This window comes from Eulemur rufifrons, chromosome 7 (assembly GCF_041146395.1).
Source record: "Eulemur rufifrons isolate Redbay chromosome 7, OSU_ERuf_1, whole genome shotgun sequence".
Classification (NCBI taxonomy): Eukaryota; Metazoa; Chordata; class Mammalia; order Primates; family Lemuridae; genus Eulemur; species Eulemur rufifrons.
The window spans coordinates 64790018-64813435 of NC_090989.1; the positions used below are offsets into that span (position 1 = coordinate 64790018).

Sequence of the window (23418 nt, forward strand, 5' to 3'; positions counted from 1 at the left end):
GGGAGTGACTGCCAATGTATTCAGGGTTTCTTTCTGGGGTGATCAAAGTCTTCTGGAATTAGATAATAGTGATCAATACATAACTTGAATATACTTGAAACCACTGAAATTGTACACATTAAAAGAGTGAACATTATGATAGGGAATTATGTATCAATACAAGTACTATTTGAAAATTTTAATACAAACACAAATATATTCCCATGAGAAGACCACAGTACTATCTTTTAAATTGTTATGCTCAAAATTTTTTTTTTTTTTTTTTTTTTTTTTAGCAGCAAGGGAGAAAAGTGAGGAAATAATGTTTTTCCCCATCTTTGGGAGGAACACCTTTGTAACCATATTTTATTCCTACTTCCTCACCTCCCTTTATTGCTTCAAAATCTGGGGCTGCAAGACACTAAACTAGGACTTTGGAACTTCAGAGGTACAGTCTTTTTATCCACTAGCAAATTAGCTTTAACCACAAAGCTGTCAGGGCACACTCTTGTTGCGTTAGATGCAAGTCTTGGGCATCCAGAGCATCATGTAGTGTCAGAGCCCTGGTCAGATTACCACTGGTGCCTTTGCCTTTCCAGCTTTTGTTTCTGTTCTATTCTCCCACGTCCAAGGACCCTAGGGTTCAGATCTGGTTTCTCGTGCCATGACCCCCATACTCAGAATTACTTTCCTTTTCTCCCACCCTCATCAAAACTATTTCTGGGTATTTCTGCTTATAATTCTGATTAATTATTGACTTATTAATTAAAAATTGTTCATGCTAAAGATCAAAGTGAAAACTGCTAACTGAAACCAGTTTCTTAAATGTATTTATTTTCTGAAAGTATGTATTTCCTAGCTTCGTTCACTGAAAAGGCTTAGAAGCAGTGATAAAAATGAGCCCCCCTAAAGGGTCTCTAAAAACGTTTCTTCTTTAAAGGAACCAGAGCTCCTTGGAAAAATGTGTGATTCCAAGTCAGGGCCAGGAAACATTTAAAATGAGTCTGGAACGTCTTGTCAGAAAGTAAGGAAGCTATCAATGACCACTGAGCACGTGTTGAAAGGCCTCAGGAACCAACTTAGAAGGGTTCTTAGTGACTAAAGGTGGGAATATTTGAGCATTAAAAGGAATAATTGAAATGGGCTGGAGCATATCATGTGTTCCAATGCAAGAGTTCCTTATGTTACCTTCAAACAAAAGATCATTTGTTGAAGTTGCAAGAAAACCAGTTTGTTCATTTGAAAAGTGGTAAATAAAGGGAAAGAATCAAGCATTCCACATTTCCTGTATGACTTATACCTTAGGATAACCAAGTATTAATAGTTAATGTGGAAAAGATTACTACCATTTTGCAACCCCTAATGAAATAATGGCTCTAAGTAACATTCACCACTGTCTGCTGAAAACATTAACATGAAAAGTTGTTGAGGAACTTTATAAGGGGTGGATCAGACTGATAGCATCTACTGATTAATCTTAGTATCACAAAGAGACAAAATTGACATATGCCTCTTGATGTGATGCAGTATGAAGTACATAGTTCCATCTATGACATATTCTTGCTAAAAACTCTAACCTGAATTTTATCAAGCCTCAAAAATCTGTTTATAAGAAATAGAGGAGTTAGAGGAATACGTAAGACAACACCATGGGGATGCAATCAGCAAAATCTAAAATGAGGGAAACTCTATAGGACTAATGACACAATTTCTTCAACAAATGAATGACAAGGAAAAAATTTTAAAAGGGAGGAGAGATTGTAGATTTAAAGAAACTCAGGAAGCATCAGCCATATTCAATTTGTGTACCTATTTAAAATAAACTAAAAAAAATCTCATTTATATATAAATATATAGTCTTTAAATAACACATAATTCATAGCACATCTAAATTGATTTCTATTATGGCTTGGAACTAGTGGGCTTTCGAGAGCCACTTGCTGGCCACTGCAGCCCCCTGCCCAGAGTTTACCAGAATAGTATTGGCAACTTGGTGACCTGGTTTATCACTTCTGAGAGGTTGCTGATCTTTACCTAAACAGCCTGGGTGCCGTAATACATACTGTTGCCACCAGAGCCATTACTGTTACGACAAGACACATACGAGAGGTACACATAAAATTTACAGCAGATAAACTTTTTACATTATAAATTCCCAATTTCCTAGTCAGTAAAACATTTATATTTTAAAACAGAACCAAGTATAGCACATTAAATATAGTATATGTATTTTACATATAGTATAGTATATTCATTTTCTAAATGAGCTAACTTTTATAAATGAAATTTATAAATTACAGGCATTTCTCATTTTGAGAAAATATCAAATTTTCTTTCTTTGAAATATTTTTCTCTCTTTTCTAGGAAGTTGTTTTAGGTTATGTGAAAGAGATGCTTCCTCATCGCTAAGGCTCACCAGAAACTCTGATTTGAAGAGAATAAATGGATTTTGCACCAAACCACAGGAAAGTTCCAGACCTCCATCTCGTAAGTTTTTATTTTCCATTTATGGAGTAGGTAGTGCCCAAAGAGTAGGACAACTTGGAATCGAAAGAACCTAACAGAGAGGGGTTCCTACTTCATACCTCCTCATGTAGGTCAGGCCTCCCATATTGTACTTACCTTGGTTATGCTCACATACATAATGATTTCATTTTCCTCGTTTGTCATTTTCCTCTCTTTCTTGCCTCAACAGTTGGACTGGAGCTATCTCTAGGAGTATAGATGCCCCGAAGTAAATAGTGGTCTAGAAATGATCTTTTAAGGAAACCCAAAGATGAACCAAATTAAGAAATTATGTTTTGGGTAAAATATTAACCAGGGCTAAGCTCTGGTTTGGGCATTGACTCAGCCACATCCAGTCCTATTCCTAACTCTAACCCTTGTCACTGTTACCACTATGGGGAAAGGGGGCATAATATATAAACTGTTGGGTCCTGGGTGATATTTTCCTGTTTTTTCTTCATGGGAGTATACTTGGACCAGGCAGGTCTTGGTGAGTGCAAAGAAACCATTCCCAAAGGATATTTATTAAGAGCTTAAAAATATTTATACCCTTTGAGCTGGTATTTCACTTCCGGGATCTGTTCCAAGGAATGATCACTACATACGGAAAAAGCTTTGAGTATAAATATGTTCCCATTTTTTATATATAATGGTAAATTAAAATAAATCTAAATGTCAAATAATCAGGGAATGATTAATTAATGTATATTAGATCTACTTGATGAGATATTATGCAGCTGTTGGAAATGGTGCTTATAAATGCCATGTACTGCGAGGTGGCTGACACCTGTAATCCTAGCACTTTGGGAGGCAGAGGCAGGAGGATCGCTTGAGACCAGGAGTTTGAGACCAGCCTGAGCAAAAGTGAGACCCCATCTCTACAAAAGAGAAAAATTAGCTGGGTGTGGTGGCACAGCCTGTAGTCCCAGCTACTCAGAGGCTGAGGCAGGAGAGTCCCTTGAGCCCAGGAGTATGAGGTTGCAGTGAGCTATAAGGACCCCACTGCACTGTAGCCAGGGAAACAGAGTGAGACTCTCTCTCAAAAAAGAAAAGAAAAAATAAACATGTACTAGTATGGAAAATGTTTACCATAATGTTAATGAACAAAGCAGGATACAGACTTTTTTTTTTATATTGTGTGTAAGCATAAGCATGACACATACAAATTGCACACACAGCCAGGAATGGCCCAGCACTTTGGGAGGCTGAGGCAGGAGGATCACTTGAGGCCAGTAGCTTGAGACCAGCCTGGGCAACATCGCAAGACCCTCTCCCTAAAAAAAATAATAAAATAAAATAATAAAGACAGAGCAAGACCCTGTCTCTAAAAAAAAAATAAAAATCACATACACACGTACATATATACATATATGGTTATGCTCAGGAGGATAAAACTTAGGAAGCACACCAAAATTGAAATGCAGTGATTATGCTATGACAGTAGAATTAAGGGGAGTTTCCGTTTTTTTCTTTTTTCATATCTATACTTTCTGAATTATCTTTAATGGGTATGTGTTACTTAAAATTCAAAAAAAAAAAAGGGTGGCCGGGCGCGGTAATCCTACCACTCTGAGAGGCCGAGGCGGGAGGATCGCTCAAGGTCAGGAGTTCGAGACCAGCCTGAGCAAGAGCAGGACCTCGTCTCTACCAAAAATAGAAAGAAATTATCTGGACAACTAAAAATATATACAGAAAAAATTAGCTGGGCATGGTGGCACATGCCTGTAGTCCCAGCTACTTGGGAGGCTGAGGCAGAAGGATCGCTTAAGCCCAGGAGTTTGAGGTTGCTGTGAGTTAGGCTGACGCCACGGCACTCTAGCCCGGGCAACAGAGTGAGATTCTGTCTCAAAAAAAAAATAAAAAAATAAAAATAAAATTTAAAAAAGTGTAAAAAGAATTGTGCCAAGTACTTGAAGGATTAAAAGGTAAGACTAGAGCAGCACTATTTCTATACTTCTAAAGCTGTTTTCTTGTCTTTGGTTCTTTCTATATTTTTTTTCCTATGACTTTCCTGTTCCTTTTGCTGTTGTCATCTGATTAGGTGAAAGGAACAGCACAAGCAAAGATGTGGCGGTGGGAATGCGTGTGACATGTCGGTAACAGTCAGGGAGATTATGTGTCTGCAGGAGAGATGCCGGCAGTGGGTGAAGTTGGATTGAGATAATCTTGGCGGCCACATCTAACCCTGACATTCTGTGATTCCCAGCTTTTTCTGCTCCTTAACTTCAGTGCCTTCTGCTGTCTTTGAAAGACTTTCTTCCTTCCAGTCTTTGGTTCTGTACTTTTCTTGCTCATCTGCCTTCCCCCACTCCATTTCCTCTGCTGCCTCTTTCTCCTGTCCCCTTTCTTGGGTCACACGCCAAGGCTTAGCCCTTGGCCTTCTGCTCCCCTTTGTCACTCTCTCTGGCTCTCGCTTTGCACTGATGTCTATTTCTACTCCCAACCTTTTAATGAAAGCAACTCAGATGGCATAAATTCCATCCAGACTCCACAAATCTTAGAATAGCATTCATGCTTTTTCCTGTCCTAACTGGTTGCTTTCGTAGTCTTCTTTTGGTTAACAGTACTGCTCTTGCCTTAGTCATCAAAGTTTGAGGTTCTTCGAGATTCCTTCTTCTTTGCCTCAACTTAATCAGTCTCTAAATTCTTTCAGTCATCCTCAGACTGACTTCATCTCTCTTCCTACTGCTACAATTCCGGTTCAGACCATATCACCTCACTCGTGTATTACAATCTCCTATTTGGACTTTCTGCCCACTCTACCCCATCCCCCTTTCTCTCTTCCATCTATCTATCATGCAGATTGATTTTCCCGAAACATTAACTTCCTTGCTTCAAAATGTACAGTAGTTCACAAACCAGGTCTAAACTCCTTAGTCTGGTATTCAAGGTCTTTTAGAATCTGATCTTACCTTAGAAACTTTTTCCACTGAAGTCAGACAAGCTCCTCACTGTTCCCTTCTTAGTTCATCCTTACTTCCATATCTTTGTTCATGGTGTTCTTTCTGCCTTCAGTGGGTGGGGCTTATATTGGGAAATAATGCTTTTGTTTTACCTCAGTCCTCATGGAATTTTGGAGTCTCATGTGGAAAATGAGATATCCCAAGAAATTCCACTCAAATAAAGCTCTAAGTAGCTTGAGGTTTCTCAGTGTGTCTGTTAAGTGACTGGCTGAAAAGCACAAACAGCATTTTTCTGTTGCTAAATTTGAGAGTCATGATCTCAAATAAGAAATAAGTAAGATTTCTTGTCTGGTTTTTCTCATAGACACCTACAGCCACAGAGTGCCTTTACACAAACCCACAGATTGGGAGAAAAAGATCCTGATATGGTCAGGTCGCTTCAAAAAGGAAGATGAAATCCCAGAGACTATCACGTGAGTGCTGAATTTAGGGTTGTAAGCAGCTTTCGGTTCTCACTGATCTGTTTTAAGGGAAAAGCAATTCCTCTGAGTTCTGACTGTTTAAACCTTTCAATCAAATTTGAAAACATTTTTCACTTCTCTAAGTATTTTGTCTTTTGGTAAGTATTTGGAATAAAAACAGTGCTAGAAAACCTGTCTTGGTATGTTGCATTGCGACTAGTGAAGAGCTGTCAGGTACTCTGAAGTCAACTGATAGTTTTTTTTTTGGAAACAGAGTCTCCCCCTGTTGCCCTGGCTAGAGTGCCGTGGCGTCAGCCTAGCTCACAGCAACCTCAAACTCCTGGGCCCAAGCAATGCTATTGCCTCAGCCTCCCGAGTAGCTGGGACTATAGGCATGCGCCACCATGTATGATTAATTTTTTCTCTATATATATTTTTAGTTGTCCAGCTAATTTCTTTCTATTTTTGGTAGAGACAGGGTTTCGCTCTTGCTCAGGCTGGTCTTGAACTCCTGACCTCGAGCGATTCTCCCGCCTCAGTCTTCCAGAGTGCTAGGATTACAGGCATGAGCCACCGTCAACTGTTTGATTTCATCTCCTAGTTACAGAAATGTGACTTTTTAAATTTGGGTGTATAAATTAGGTCCCAGTGATAATAAGTATATCCTACAAAATCCACTTGAGTATTCAACTTTAGGCATAAATTTACTTAAATGCAACACATTCTTTTTCTGGGATTCAAGACAGAGTGCCTGCTATTGCCAGCTTCCTTAAACATAGCTTTGGCTGGGATCTTGGGATTTTTTTTTTTTTTTCAGAGTTTGTAGATGATGAGTATAGGTTCCTCCAACCCCGGGTTTCTCAGCCTCAGGACCAATGACATTTTTGGCTAGATAATTCTTTGTTGTAGGGAGCTATCCTATGTATTGTAGGATATTTAGCAACATCCCTGGCTTTTACCTCCTAGATGCCAGTAGCGTTCCCTCAGTGGTGACAATCAGAAATGTCTCCAGACATTGCCAAATGTCCCCTAGAGGAAGAAAGTCACCCCCAGTTGAGAACCAGTACCCCAGGCTCATTTTAAAGACCATGATTGGTTGGCATCTTGGCCAAGAGAGATTCAGATAAATAGATGTTATTTCCCCTGTGGGGGCATCATCCTATTCAGGGACAGAGACTTTTGACAAAGTTACTAGAAGTTCTCTTTCAGCAGGAAACTATTCCTGAACCTTCTGGTCTCTGCTTTCAAGTCATGATGGAAAAAAAAAAAAAAAAAACCTCAGTTCATTAAGGATATCCTTTGCAGGAAGATAGGTAGTATTTGCTTTCTGTTCCCAACAGCTTTATTAGAGCTTTTCTGCTTCTGCCAGTCAAGGTAGCACATTACTTTCACTAGCACTATTCCAGCAGGAAAGCCCTGGTCCTTCTTAGCTCAAGTGACTATCTATTCTTCTGGGAAATGAGAGCATACCATCAAATCAGTAAAGGTGATATTGTTTTAAAAAAAAAAACAAAAACACACATACCAGAAATAACAATGACCAAGGTCTTGCCTGTGCTCTAATTTCTTCCTGAATATCCCAGCTGAAAATAAACTGGTATATATCCATGGCCCTAACAGATGCTGTGTAGACACTGCTATGCAACACCTCCCTTAGTCTGCCTTATAGTTGGTTCCAAGATCCACTTGGGCCCAAAATACTGCCTAGTGAGTCACCCTGGATGGTTCTTCTCTGGGCCTGGGCAGCCGTTTATCCTTAATGCTGGTAGTTCTGAATAGGTACTATTTAACTGTCCTTAGCAGTTGGCCCTGGTTCCTACCACTCTGCAGGCCCAGCAGGACCTGGAGAACTCCATCCACACACTGCCTCAGTCACACTGTATATGCTTTTAGGGTCCTTCTCCTACTGCAACACCCCAGACCCTGTGCCCCCTTCCAAGCATTTTTCAAGTACTATCACTCATCCCTGTGATTTTAAAAATAATATATGTTAAATATCCAGGGGGAAAAAAGTAAAAAGCACTCCAGTCCCATCATCTAGAGATAATGAATTGCTATGTACACATCTGCTGAAGCCAGTTCTTTAGCCCATAAGGACTCCACATGCCCAGCCTTGAGGCCCTACCAGACACCCAGGTAATAGAACCATGACTGGATGGCATGGTGGTGCACACCTGTAGTCCCAGCTACTCAGGAGGCTGCGGCAGGAGGATCGCTTGAGCCCAGGAGTTCAGGTCCAGCCTAGGCAACAGAGTGAGATCCTTTCTCTTAAAAAAAAAAATTAAATTAAAAACGGAACCATGACCTGCTGCCTAGTTGCAGAATCACCAAGGTAAAGTGGCCCTCTCTTTAGACTCTTCCATGTTAGGCCTCTTAGCTTTCACACAAGAATGTTGATCCAACACTCAACTTGCTGTTAAGGCACATGGGTCTGTATTCACTGGACAGGTTAGAAGAGCTACACCGAAGCACTTGCCAAAGAGCACAATCTCAAGTTCACTGACACTGAATTTTAGCAAAATATTAGTTAAGTGATAAATATTAAGGGAGCATTGCTTAAAGGAACTTTCTACTATTTCAGATATTCTCAAATCTATTCCTGGTTCAAGACAGAGAGCAAAAAGCTGGGAGCTGGAATACATTTTTTAACTCTATCATGTTTGTTTTCTTTCTGAATTGTGCTTTGGGTTGAAACTTACAAAGCTCATTGCAGTATGTGTTGTCAGGATGTTTTCAGACAATCATTGTATCACATAGTATCTTCTTAAGAACCGCAGGGAGAGATAAATAGCTACTCGTTTCACTTTTAGCATTCACAGGCTGCTAGAAACCTGAAAGCCAAAGTTGGGGCGCATCGTTGCAAGTGTAGATTAATATGCCTCGCCTTTTTTTTGTTTGTTTCGTTCTTGACTCCTTTTCTGTCTTCATGCTTTCTGCTGCTTTTGTACTGCTTTAAATTTGTGCTATCTTGTATTTTATATATGAGTAGAGTTATGAAAAATGTCCCATCCTCCCCCCAATGTCCTATGAGATCTCTAGGTCCTACCTCCTTTTTTATATTTATAGATGCCACTACACTTCTGATTTATACACAGAGTTTTTTATCCTGTTATGACTTCAGAAAGAGAAAAGTTAACTTTCCTTCATGATCTCATTGTTTTAGGTTTGAGATGCTTGATGCTGCAAAGAATAAGGTCCGGGTGAAGATGAGCTATGTGATGATTGCCCTGACAGTGGCAGGATGCATCCTGATGATTATTGAGGGCAAGAAGGTGAGAGTGGGTTTCCTCTTTATCTCAGTATGTGCTCCACAGAGGACCTGCAGGAGATCAGGGATTGACCTTTGTATTTACCCTCAGAGGAGGCTACTTTCTACATGAGAAATGGTAAGAAACAAAACCAGACATATTAGGAACAAACCTGGGATATCATGGTTGGGGATAAATAGCAAATCCTAACTTTGGCATTGGAAGGACTAAATTCGTTTTGTATAATGTAAAAAAAAAAAGTTATTATTATCACAGATGTCATAAATGTGAATCGAGAAATAGGACACTGGCATATTTAATAACCCTTTGCCTATTTATAAAGCACTCTCGGTACATGGGCTCATTTATCTTCACTATAACTCATGGTGGGCATTCTTATCATGGTTCTTTATTTAAAGCTCAGCCAAACGAAGCCATGTCTAAGGACCATAGCTCTTAAGCAGTACATAGGAATGCAAGTCTAGAAATCTTCATTTTAACACAGATTATAATTAATAGCTATCGCTAATTGAATACTCCCTGTATTCCAGGTACTTTGCTATTATTAATATTTCATTAGAACCTCACAGAAACACTGTAAGATAGATATCATTATTAGGACCTTATTTACAGATGAGGAAACTATAGCATAGAAAGCTTTAGTAACTTGCCCAAGACCACATTTCCCTAATGGGAGACCCACAATGTGAACCTAGACCTAATTGAGGTAATAGTAAAATTGTTCCCATTTATTGAGTGCCCATTATATAACAGGTACTGTTAAACTCTTTTAATCACCACAATAACCCTAAGAACCTAAAAAGTATGTTCTCTTACTACCATGTTTTATAAAGGAGGTACCTGAAGCTTAGAGATGTTAAATAATTTTCCCAAAGTCACATAGCTTATTAATAAGTGGCAAGATAAAAATCAGACGCAAGTTTGCAGGTTACCAAACCTCATACTGTATTATCTTGTTATTAAAATAAAGTTATTTTTATATTCAGCAGCCCTGATCAAATTCTTCTTTTAATACCATGTCTAGTATCACAGATTCCATGTGAAAAGAGATGTCTTATAACTATTATCAGATACTAAAACAGTTTTTCTGCACACCCACTGTTAGCTGACTTCCTTATTCTCAGAGACTCCAGAGTAAAGGGAAATGAACTTTTGGCTCTCTTTGGAGTCTTGCAGTTAAATGGAAATACTGACCATTTTAGGTTGACCTCATGGGACTACGAAGGGGGCAAGTGTGCTCACCTGGGTGAAGTTCTCTTGAAAACTCTTCTTGTCCCAGTTTGGTTTTTCTTCTGTCTCCCTCTTTGACCTCTCATGCATAGTCCTCAGATTGAAACCTACAGGAGCGTGTGGACAGGACATATGCGCTTCTAGAATTCCAAGAAATCTGCATTGTTTTTGTATACTTTACTAGCTGAGTTTAAATACTCCAGAAGCAAATTATTCCCCTAGGTTCTCTTCTAGCATCATCCGAGGGTGTATGCTATGTATTTTAGAGAGTTCCTCTCCTGTTCTGTACCATAAAATTGTAATGTTTACCTTTTATGGAATTTCCATGTCCCAGAAGTTGGTAAATGCTACTAGAATGGAGAACTTTTGAACTTAACGTGCTTTGGAAGAAAGAAATTAGCCATTGTATGTTTTGTTTTCACTATCAACTTCTCACTCCCGTTCTCTTCCCCCTCTATATACCTAATTCTTTTTGTATGGCATTCCACAGATGTAAGAAAATACCAGCCAAGGGTACTAGTTTCACTTACTTAGTATGAAAGTCTTGAAACTAGTCTGTTTATGTAAGCTTCATAGAAATGTAACAGTTCACATATGGAGGGAAACAAGGGAAGAGGACAGTGGCCTCCCTCACTGAAAGGATGGAGTTGTAGGACAGGTAGCACTGGGAGTCATCAGTGGTAGTAGTTTAGGTAAAGTCTGGGATTCCCAAAGCTGAATGCTTTCGGTAAAAGAGTGAAGACCTAGAAGGGTGTAAAAGGATGCAGATGAGCCGAGGAAGGAGAAAGGGTAGCAACCAAGAAAAGTGGAAGGAGAAAAAAATGGATAGAAATGTAAATGAGAAGGTATTTAAAGTAAAAGATAAGAAGGGGAAGAAAACGGGAAAGACATGAGAATAAAGTATAAGGGAAGAAGAGAGGTAAAGATATAAAGAAAGGGGCCAGAAAGGAAGAGAAGGAATGGTGTGGCACTTTTTCTCTTATGCTCGATTGGAAGGGCTGCTGTTCTCTGAAGCATTAGGGGAAGTCAAAGTCACATGGAGGGGACTGCCGTGCCCAGTGTCCAAGCAGCAGACCACTCCGTACCTCTACAGCCCTAGTTAACCTGCTGTCATCAGTGAAGGTAATGGCATTCTCCCCTGATGGGCATAAATAATCACCTGTTCAAATTTGTTTCACTTTAGGCTGCCAGAAGAAACGAGACCTTAACAAGCTTGAACTTAGAAAAGAAAGCTCGTCTGAGAGAGGAAGCAGCTTTGAAGGCCAAAGCAGAGTAGCAGAGGTATCTATGTTGGCTGGATTTTGAAAATTGAGGAATAATGCTGCAACAAGCCTGTATTAAAAAGAATTTGTTACGAGGATCCATTTCATAAAAGTATAGTTTGCACAAACTTATACCAATTCCCTATTTCTGCTATATAGGTACAAATAAATTTCCTTAAAAAATGACTTGTTTATGTTTTATGGCTTTGATCCAAGTAAAATTTAGCCTCTCAGCTTTTTGAAGAAGAATGAAAAATGAAACAACTTATTTCAACTAGAATATTAAGTTTTCTTTAGAGCAATCAAGTAGCGTATCTTACTTCTATTCCCGTGACCAAAGTGACTTCTCTCTACAGGCCCAAATGGGGGTTTCTAATTCTTTCTTTCTCTTGTGTGAGCTCATTTCTGAAAAGATAAGAAAGGCCAGCTGAGCACACTGCTCAGGTACATCTTGGAGAGCCAGCCTTCCCCAATGCCATAGTGCTGTTGGGGTGGTGGGCTCCCAAAAGAGAGAGCTCTGAGCAGCAGCCAGACCACACTCAGTACCTTCAGGCATGCTGACAGATGGAAGCTTTTAGGAGAGCAGTTTTTGAAAACGTCCTGGGAAGGTGATAAGAGCAGTCTGACCAGGAGTTTTGAGGACTTAGAAATCCCAGGATCATGGAGTTGCTTGAGGCCAGCAGTCATCTCTGAGCTCCATGGCTTAGAATTCTCAACTGGCCCTTTTCCTGCTACCTGAGAAACTAAATTTCTCAATTATGAAAATATAATGTATTTTTTTATTAGCATTGAAAGATAAGCATTTGCACCAAGTATATATCTCATTTAGTTTTAACTTTGGGATACTAAGTTGTCTCATATTTAGATACAGGTATAGGTTTCTATTTTAAACATTTCATTTATTCTCACATGCTTCCTAAGTATTAATGGATGGCAAGTCATTACACTAGACCCTCCCCCCATCCATAGTTTTGCTTTCTGTGATTTCAGTTGCTCAAGGTCTGAAAATATTAAATGGAAAATTCCAGAGAGAAACAATTCATAAGCTTTAAATTGCATACCATTCAGAGTAGCATGATGAAATCTCTTGCTGTCCTGTTCCATCCACCCAGCATCTGAATCATCCCTCTGTCCAGTGTATCCGTACTGTACACACTATCTGCCTGTTAAGTCACTTACTAGCCGTCTTGGTTATCATGTGACTGTTGCAGTATCTCGCTGCTTGTGTTTAATTAACCCTTATTTGACTTAGTAATGGCCCCAAAGTGCATTGTGCTGTGCCTAATTTATAAATTAAACTTTAACATAGGTATGTATGTATAGGAAAAAACACGGTATACACAGAATTGGGTACTATCCACAGTTTCAGGCATCCATTGGGGGTCTTAGGACATATCCCCCAAGCATAAGGGGAGACCACTATATAGCCATCCCAATGTGCTAGTTCTCCTCAGAGAGTTATAAGAGAGATTAAAAAGTAATGTATGCAGCTGTTTGAGAACTTAGTTTAATAAAATATGCAGTAAAATGTAACATACTACTCTATAGTTTCATAATCTATCTGATAATGATGTCTGCCTATATACTTTAGAGTAATTTGACCTTGGGTGCTTTTTAGGTATCAAGTTTTTTTATATTTGTCATTTGCAAATTTATCAAAAAGCATTGCTTCTCGTGCATTTTAGAAGATTAATTTTTTCGATCATTTTAGGACACTTATGCCAGTGTTTTAAATATGGGTAAATATTAATGTACTTCTTTTAAAAATACATAATCTTTCTTCATAGAGCAGTACCATTTTTAACTTCTGAAGAGCATTACAAAGTGTTGTTATCTCAGAGATTTACTGTAATAAAAATGTTTCATTAAACAAAGCTCACAAACATTACCATGCACCAAGAATTTAGTTATTTCTCATTTTGTGTCTTTCTGCTATTCAGTAATGTATAGTGACTACCTCTTTTTGGGTCAAATATCTATTTCTTGGCCAGAATTTCAGACCTGCTCCGAACTAATACTACTACTCCCAATATCCTCACATACCAACCTCTTAGCAGTCATACCCTACTAGTAACTCTGTCATATCCCTAAGAACTTACCAAGCAAATAAAATTTAATGAGTAGTATTATAAAGTACTATAACCTACAAAAGAAGACAGTTTTGCCCTTGTTGCTTTCAGTTAAATTATTGTTGTACTCTTTTTTGCTTAATTTCTAAACTTTTTTGATTGTATATCATGTGTCCGTAGGTAAAGTGGGCAGAAATCATTTTCTACTTTATATTTCCTGTAAGCACTATTTGAATAAAGTTAGTATGTGGGGATATGGTTAGATACTTTTTATTTTTAATCAACGTGATAGTTTTAGGAATCTGTTACTAAAATTTATCGAAAGCAGGCAAGGAATGAATAAAGTAGTGGCATCACGGTCATTCCTCAAACATTATTTGAATCCCTTTACTATACAAAAACCAAGAATACATAAATTCTCTATACAAAAACCAAAGAATACAAAGAGACATACTTCCTGATTCCACAAAGCCCAGGAAAGCATTACAATACAAACTGGTAAATAATAGAAATAGAACACCTAATTCAGCTATCAGCTGTGGTTGGAGGGAGGCAGTGATGGTTCCACAAGTGGGGTTTCTGAACTGAGTTTGAACCATGGGTGGGAGACAGTACGTCAGACGTACAACGAAGGAGATAAGTTTTCACCATTCATTTAGCTTGCCTGAAAAATCACAAGACAACACAGTCTAACAGGGTAGTGAAGACTAACAGGTGGTGTTCAGTAAGCAACATTTATGTTTTGGTATGTTTTTAGGTTTTTTTCTTGATAAGAAACCTCCACCACCATCCCTGGCTTGGGCATCTTCCAAACCAGAAACCCTGGAATTATTCCAAACACCCCTGTTGCCCTCATTTAGTCAGTCAGCCCCTGTTCTGTAATCTTAACTTCTAAATATTTCTCAAATGCACTGACCCTCTAAGATAGTCACTGAGAGGAATCGAATGTGAAACTGTCCAGGGAGGGACACGAGATTACTAACAGGCCTCAAGATTAGAAGTCAGAAGCTCTAAGTTCTAGATGTGATTTTCCAGCTGTTTTCATTTTGTAAATGTAGGTTATTGGCCTCAAAATCTTACATTCAAAGATAGTTTTAAAAAAGAAATATAAAACCATGCCTAAATTAAGAGAAACCATCTTTTTAAAAAATGTTTTGCCAACTTGGCTCTACTACTTGATTTCCAAAGGGATTAATAGTTACTCATCCACAGTTTAATTGTTTTGTCATTTTCTAACGCTGCTGATGCAATGATATTTTCTGTAGGATGACAGGCTGCTGAGATCACAACATCTGTATGACCTTGTAATTTCTGTACAACCTCTTTAGTCTGAAGGTTCCATATGTAAACCAGGTTATCCTCAGAACCAGACACAATCCATTTTCCACCAGTAACTGAAAAATTAGCAAAAATGCAGTATTTCTCATTCTTGTGACCAGTGTATGTCTTCAGGCATCTGCCTCTGCTATAATCCCACAGTTTAAGCGTGTTGTCCAAAGTTGCGGTAAGAATATATTTACCATTTGGAGAAAATTTTACAAAAGAGACAGGAGGGTTATCATCATCCACAAGCGTTTTTAAACACTGGCCTGAGGCAGCATCCCAGATTCTACAGAGACCGTCATAGCTACCTGACACTATCAAGGACCCACTACAATTAAAATGAACAGCAGAAACTGGGTCAGAATGAGCAGACAAAGTCTTGAGGCACTTTCCTGTTTTCACTTCCCATATTTTCACACTCTCATCAAAAGATCCTGAAATGATGAGGTTGGATGGTGGATTGAAATTACAGCAAAAGACATAATTACTGTGTCCCTTCAGTGTTTTCAAACATTTTCCTGATCTCACATCCCATATCTTTAGAGTTTTATCATCTGAGGCAGAAACAAGACTACTGGAATCTGATGACCAGGCAACATCTGATATTTCCAGATTATGACCATAGAGTGTTTTCTCATATTTTCCATCATATGCTCCCCAAATTATAATTAGTTTATCAGCAGAAGAACTTGCTAGCCATTCTCCATTAGGACTAAACTTAACTGATGATACAGCTTTCGTATGTCCCACCAAAGTACATCTGAGAGCATAGTTCGGTTTTTCAGGCACTTCTTGGCTCTGATTGGCTGATGAAGTGAGCGCCAACTGTGCTTTGGCATCTCCTGACTCCTTTGTTGCCATGGATCTGAAGCTCCAAGTCAGTAGGCTGGCTAGGCGTCCAGTCCTGAACCAGGCAGCCCAGTATTTTGGTTTTCTGCCCAGCTAAATGAAGATAAAAATATCGGATTCAAATATATACTGTTTTTAATGATTATAATTTCTGGATCATCTTTAAACTACAATATATACTGAATCAGCAGCACGGCTTGGACCACTTCAGTTTTTCCACTCTTTTGTTAAATACTTGAGAAATCCTATTGAAAGGGTCCTGTGCGCTGTCGACAAGTAAGATACTAATGTTCGTTATTTTATTAATGGACAATATAAAGCTGTCCAAAGCAGGAGCGAGGGGGATCTCTACATTAAGTATTTTTTCACCGCCCCCCCCCGACGCCCCCCCGCCAGCTCCGAAATGTTTGCCATCGTGTGCAATCCTACCAGTCAGACTAGGTACTTGAGGATGAACGAACCACCGCTTTAAACGGATTTCAGAAGCCAAAAGAAAACCTACGTAGCCACCGGATTCTGAAGCCCTGGCCTAGGGAATACTTCCGCACATATTGACGAGACAGCACTGCAGCGTCAATCTCTAACCAAGCGAGAAAGGAAGCCTGTGCGAAGGAAGCCCCTCCCAACCACCGCTTCCGAGCCCAGATGACCAATGGGAGACGCTTCCCTACGCTTGCGCAAAAGGAGGCGCCGGGGCATTTGTTTCAGGTCATTTTTCGTCCCCGCCCTCCAAACGCAAACGGGACTGCGCCCTTGGGTGGGTGGGTTAGGTGTACAGGGTTTGTCCCAGACCTGACTGGCTAATGTGGGAAGCAATGGATCTTTATTTCAAAGACCATTTCTTTCTGGAAACTGTCACAGGAGAGGGCTGGATTTGCCGTTGCCCCTTAGCCGCAAGCTGAGGCCCACACTTGACACGTCAACTGCCCAAACAGCACGCTTTTCGGAAATGCGCTAAACTCGATCCACCCAGACGTCGGTGACTCCTTGTAAACTCCTGCTCCGCAGGCGGCTTTGGTTCCACGCCTTCCATTTGCTGTGGTGTAGAGCCTGGTGGCATGGCGTTGGGGTCTAGCTAATCTGTGTGATGATGCGTAGGCAAGGGGTGTGTGGCAGAATTTATGCCAGATTATAAAACTCCAGGTTTAAAAGTTTTCCCTAAAAACGTTTTGGAAAGGATAAAGAGTACGTCTGTTAGGGGCCTTTAAAAGCCAGTGCTATGCCAGGAGTAACGAGCAAAAATTTAACTTAAAAAAACTTAAACGTTTTAAGCTTCCATAGAAAATTGAGATGGGATCTCAAAGGTGCTTGAAACAGAAAAGAACAAAGAGGTTGGTGCAACGGGGTAAGAGATGGGTAAGGTTACTGTTAGTTAGGCTTTAGCGATCTTTCCCTAGTTCTAAAAGAAATGATCAATGGCTGTGAAAGTATGCAAAATATACATGCTATTCACACGTAAGTTACTCTTTTAAACAAGAATAGGTTTACCAAAAAACTATAAGCCTGACTAGTTTCTCCATCCCTGTAGAGTTGCTCAATGGTATGCCCAAGAGCGGCAGAAAATGTTCCGTTTAAAAGGTTTTCGCCGTGACCAAGCCAAAGTCACGAGTTAAATGATGCTGTCAGTAGAGAATTAAAAAGCATTTGGAATCAAGGGTATCCTATTGTGTATTTATTAGGGATAACTGAAAGTCTTTGCCGTTATAAAGCACAGCAGGCATAATTAGGTCACCTGTAATAAATTAACTATAGTAAAAACCTCATTAAGACCCTACTACTACTCTAGTTGGAAATTTAAACAGGAATTGGGCAAATAACTTAAGCTAGTGCAAATTAACGATGTGAACACAATGAGACAGTTCTGGGACTGGGAAGAATGTCTTTAAAATGGTATAGAGCTGCAGTCCCCAACCCCCAAGCCTCGGACCACCGGTATCCGTCTGCAGCCTATTAGGGACCGGCTGCAGAGCTCCACCGCCCCTCCCGGCGCCCATCTGTGGAAAATTTGTCTTCCACAAAACTTAGGAAGGCGGGGCGCACAGCAGGAGGGGAGCGGCGGGCCAGCAAGCGAAGCTTCCCTGCTCCCCATCATTCACATCACCGTCTGAGGTCCGTGGAAAAATTGGCTTCCATGAAACCGGTCCCTGGTGCCAATAAGGTTGGGAACCCTGGTCTAGAGTATTCATTTATATACATTAAATTGTAACTGTTCTTAGCTATTAAGGCAAGGTCTCCATGGCCCTCCCCACTCTGTAACATTTTGAAAAGGGGAAAAACCTTTTTTTGCCTTCAATGTATCCTAAAGTTCAATTCTGACTAAACCTTGCCTCTTTCCCTCGTTTCCTCCTCCCATTAACCTGGGTCGTATAATTTCGGCTGGGAAGCCTAAAAACTGCATCAATTGAAAACTATTTCCATTTTTATTAACTCATTAAAAGGTAAATTTAACAGTTTAGGCATTGTTTTAAAGGATTTAGGTAAATCTATATATATTTTTCCAATAACTACATGCACTAGAGCTGCTGTCCCCAACCCCCGGCTGCGGGCCAGTACCAGTCAGCGGCCTGTTAGGGACTGGGTGCAGAGCTCCACACCCCCCACCCCGTGGAAAAATTGTCTTCCATGAAACGTAGGAAGGGGGTTGCACAGCAGGTGGTGAGTGGCGGGTGAGTAAGCGCGCGAAGCTTCCCTGCGCTGCATTGCTCGTCGCACGGTCTGAGCTCCGCCTCCCCACCACCCCACTCCCGGTCCATGGAAAAATTTTCCATGAAACCGGTCCCTGGTGCCAAAAAGGTTAGGGACCGCTGCACTACAGGAAAGTAAAGGAAATTAGATAGATAAGGTGAATCACTTGACATGAGGGCCAAGACATGAGGGCCGGTATGTTGGTGCTGGAGTATATTTAGCCCACTACAAACATCACCAGCATGAGAGAGAGGGGGGCCATACAATTAAGGATGTGATGATTGGACTATCTAGAAATGATTTTTCTTAAGATTTTCCCCAAATTTGAAGAAATTTTTTTTTTTTTTTTTTTGAGACAGAGTCTCACTCTGTTGCCCAGGCTAGAGTGAGTGCCGTGGCGTCAGCCTAGCTCACAGCAACCTCAGACTCCTGAGCTCAAGGGATCCTCCTGTCTCAGCCTCCCGAGTAGCTGGGACTACAGGCATGCACCACCATGCCCGGCTAATTTTTTCTATATATATTTTTAGCTGTCCATATAATTTCTTTCTATTTTTTTAGTAGAGACGGGGTCTCGCTCTTGCTCAGGCTGGTCTCGAACTCCTGAGCTCAAACGATCCGCCCACCTCGGCCTCCCAGACTGCTAGGATTACAGGCGTGAGCCACCGTGCAGGGCCGAAATTTCCATTATTAAAATCCACTTCTTGATGTCTGGGATTTTTTGTTTACAAATAGTATCAGGAACTTGTGCAAAGAAAATCAAGGCTATAACTAGTTAAATCTTATTAATTATCCATGTTCTAATATTAACATGTAGTCCTTAGGAATTAAGACTAAGAATTTCATAGTATACTTTCTTGGGCAAAGGGGGGTAACAGCGACTACTGAGTCAAGAAACACTGATATTAGTAAATCCAAAGTAGCAGAACGGAGATTTGCATTTTGGGTTCCCAAGCAAAACTACTCACACCGTCCCCTTTTCAACAATTTCTGTTTTTGCTGCCCTTAATCTTCACCGGATGGGTGATGTGTAAGTTTTCCTCCCTGTAGAAACCAACTAGCTTTATGCAGATTTTCCGTAAATGTCTTAGAAATCAAAGTCACCTGTCTATAGTTTAAAGGTATATTTCCCTTGCCCCTCAGAAAAATTTGCAAATATTCTAGAAATGTTGCCACAAAGAGAGCAATTTTTCTTGATATGTGTGTAGGACCTAACCATGGCCTGAGTGTGATTCTCACATTAAGGAATTTCTTGACTAACTTCCTTCATAGCAACTCTTGACTACCAAATCCAGTCCTCAAAAGCAAGCATTAATAGAACTATGTACGTACACAGACTACTAGCAAATGTACAAAAATCTAGTTGGGCTAAGTATGCGGTGGCCAAGTAATACCATCCAAACTGGGACATTTTTAAAAGTGAAAGGAGCACCAAAAAAATTAACAGGTATTAACTACCAATATAAAATATAAACTGAGACAATCTCCAGCAAAACAGTAATCACTGCTGACTTCCCAAGATCTCATAATCGTAACTTAATCTTGGAAAATTCCACTCTGTATGAGTTTATATCCCAGCCTACTCATCTCTCTTTCAAACTCTGTCCTGTTCTCTCCCCACCACTATAGTCTTTTGGGTTTCTATTTTCTCCTTGCCCATCACTTTATCTTAATAATGCTGGGCCCAAGTGGTAGGTTAAAGCAGTGATCCTTATTGTGGACCCCCACTGGACTCCATTGGCTTCCTCCGGTTAAGTGGATATGGATAAAGAAATTTAAAGAGTAATTTTATTTTCTGCAAAAATATTCACGATCACAGAAATGACCATATATTGATTTAAAGTTAGAGAAAACAATGACTTTTTCAAAGTGCAAGTGAAATAGGGTCAACGATCATTCAAGCTAGCTTTAATAAACTTGTAAATCCAGCAATTTTATACTATAGATAAAACTGTAGTTTGCAGGAACTAAGACTATGTTTTGCTTTAAAATTTTTTGTTTTCAGAAAAAAATACCTGGTCAGTGAAATCTCTCAAAAAAAAAAAAAAAAAAAGGAGAAGCAGTCATGGAATGAAGAAATACACCTTCTGTTTCTACTCATCTTTGACTTACAGGAATGGACAAAAAAAGTGTTCTCTGGCAATACATATAGTATGTAAAAATGAAAAATCCCCGTTTAATAGCCTAAGGCAATCATCAGCTTCCACATCAGTTGGTTATAACTGACAAAATTTTTCCTTAATTTTAAAATATGCCAGAATGGAGTGATGAGGCATTTTTGGTATATATAAACACATGAGGTTGATTATATTTTAGTTAACCTGTGGAATACACCCATCAACTTTTCTGAGAAGACAGAGTTTTTTTGTTTTTAAATAACAGACCTCCCTCCGCTATGACAGTGTTTGCTTTTGTAAACTTCAGGTCAAATTATGTCTCCTGAAAGGTAACTGCATATAAAACAGATGTTGAGACACTTGTTTTAAGAGTTATTAATCCTGGTTTCAAATAATAGCATCAAAGAATTCCTTTAGGTTTTCTTTTGCAATCAAGAACTCTTTACTAATATCACATAGATGCTTATTCCTTCATTCATTTAGTATTTATTGAATGTCTACTATGTGCAAGGCACTCACCCATGGCCTGACAGACCACATTCAAGTACAAAGATCATTAGAGCCGTTCCAAATCAAAGTGTCAGAACACTTTGAAAAAGGACATAGAGGTCAGAATGACTTGAGGTAAGCAGAAATACTCAACAACCAATACATTAAAAGATGATCTTAGTTTTTGACATTCCTTTGGACTATACTTCTTTAGGAAATAGACTTTTAAATTCATACCCATGGCCCTGCTTTTCTAAAACAGTAATTCTTCATTCCAAAGCCTTTCTTTAAGTCAATACCTTCTACATTCGCATTTGAATGGAAACACATTTCTATAAGTTTAGCCATTATGTTATAAAACTCAAAATCCATCATTTGCATATTATTTTTCTAATCCTCTGTTGTACTTACCTGGCCATACAGAATTTTAGCACCACATAACGGAAAAAAGATGTTTGGACCGAGAGGGCCTATACTCCAGACTATATAACCTAAAAGCAACTTATGCCTGATTTAGTCATTTTAAGGGTGCTAATGAGAAAGATTCAGGAAGAATGTCTAACAAAAAGGCCGGCTGCTGAAATTTAGTTCTGGGAGTAGTTCAGCACAGGACTACTGCGTGACCACTGCTTTCTTCGACAGAAATTGTGGAGCTCTTCCCCTCTCTTGGACAGCCAGTATCTAAGGATTGTGATCCTTGGGGCAAAGTCATTTCCTGTAAATCTTGACTTTGTCATCTACAACATAGTAATAATTATCCACCTCAAAGAGTAGTTGGAGGATTAAGTAAGAAAAAGCCCCTTGGCCAGGTACCTGGTACACAACAGATAAAGACAAGTTGCTTTTATTTCACCTATAGGAAAACACACTGGGACTTGTTTACTTTTAGTTGAAAACAGAATGGAACTTCGTCTAACCATAATTCTTCCTTCTTACCGCAAGCTTCCAAATGTATTTTATGTCCAATAGCAATCTGATAGTTTTAATTAGCATATAAATTTGCTTTATCACACATTCTTCTGATGCTCTGGTATCCATTCTTATAACCTATCTTTTCTGACAATAAAACATGCTATGGAAATTTTTATTTTAGAGATGGGGGTCTCAACTCTTGCCACCCAGGCTGGCTGGAGTGCAATGGCACAATCACAGCTCACTGGAGCCTTGAACTCCTGGGCTCAAGCGATCCTTCCACCTCAGCCTCCTGAGTACCTAAGACTATAGACACACACCACCATGCCTAGCTAATTTTTTATTTTTGTATAGTCAGGGTCTCACGATGTTGCCCAGACTGATCTCAAACTCCTGGCCTCAAGCAATCCTCCCATTGTGCTGGGATTATAGGTGTGAGCCACCAAACCTGGCTGGAATGTTCTTTGTATTACTGCCAACTTACTGTACCAGTTATATCTAGCCTTCAATTACTTTAACTTTTTTCTAAAAATTACTTTAACTTTTGATAAAAAAAACATATTCCCAAATATTTCCCAATATGGCAGATATATATTTAATTTTTTTGTCTCACAATAGAAATGGTCCTAATTAATTTGGGGTGGACAAAAATTCAGATTTGAGACTTCCATATATAAGCATACCTATCTCTGCAAATGAGTAAATTTTGGAATGTAGGTGGCAGTGTATATGTTGAAAGCAAACAATGCCCCTTTCCCAAAGTGGATTCCTATCCTTTTCCCTATTGTTTACTATCATCCTCAGACACAAAAATTTCCAATATACATAAAAAGCCCCAACCCCTAAAACAGTTATATTGAACTTGTCTATTAATATAAAAACTTCCCCAAAACTAATCAGCAAGAAAGAAAAGAAACCCCTGGACTTGAGGAAAACCTTTTCATAATGCAACCCCAAGTTAGGGAATTAAACAGCTCAAATGTTTAGCACTAGAGAAGTAAATTCAAAGTTGCCTGTGGGTAGCCATGTACAATAAAAGATTTAGTTGACAAAGTTTGATTTATAAAATATACTTACATATTTTTTCTTAGGCAAAATCAGCAGCAACCTGGAATGATTCAGATTTATTATGGGATGATTGCCAATGCTCTGTGACCCTAACGCTGAAAATGACCCAGAGCCCAATCAGCTTTATCTGGCATATGGAAGAAACAATAGTAGGGCAATAGGATTTTCAAAAGCAGTACAACTGACAAAGGTAAGAGTTAAAAAGGGTCTTGATTAGTTAATGACAAGAACATGAAAGTATTCCACAGAGAAATGTCTCCTAAATCTTTCCTTTCTTCATATCCATCATCTTTACCTTCC

At 39.4% G+C, this 23418-nt stretch overlaps 2 protein-coding genes across 3 annotated transcripts in view; one reads left to right on the top strand and one right to left on the bottom strand.

The window, feature by feature from the left end:
* The window catches only part of FAM162A (family with sequence similarity 162 member A), a 29375-nt gene extending 16089 nt beyond the window's left edge, over nt 1–13286 (top strand). Inside the window, exons 2-5 of one of the 2 annotated variants that reach the window (XM_069472701.1) lie at nt 2344–2466; nt 5752–5860; nt 9012–9120; nt 11531–13286. In XM_069472701.1, coding sequence (XP_069328802.1) covers nt 2344–2466; nt 5752–5860; nt 9012–9120; nt 11531–11623 — 434 coding nt within the window. In that variant the 3' untranslated portion in view covers nt 11624–13286. Of the gene's footprint in view, nt 1–2343; nt 2467–5751; nt 5861–9011; nt 9236–11530 lie in introns of those variants that run through there. The other variant, XM_069472700.1, reaches the window with a different exon arrangement.
* A 1583-nt stretch (nt 13287–14869) lies between these two features.
* Nucleotides 14870–16333, bottom strand: WDR5B (WD repeat domain 5B). The gene is made up of 2 exons (XM_069472702.1): nt 16280–16333; nt 14870–15943 (listed from the first exon to the last, which is right to left on the bottom strand). Exon 2 carries the CDS (start codon nt 15860–15862, stop codon nt 14870–14872), a length of 993 nt encoding a protein of 330 aa, XP_069328803.1. The 5' UTR covers nt 15863–15943; nt 16280–16333.
* Between the last annotated feature and the right edge of the window lie 7085 nt (nt 16334–23418).

Coding starts and splice junctions, on each gene's coding strand:
- WDR5B (XM_069472702.1), bottom strand. CDS start 15,862: ATGGCAACAAAGGAGTCAGGAGATGCCAAAGCACAGTTGGCGCTCACT.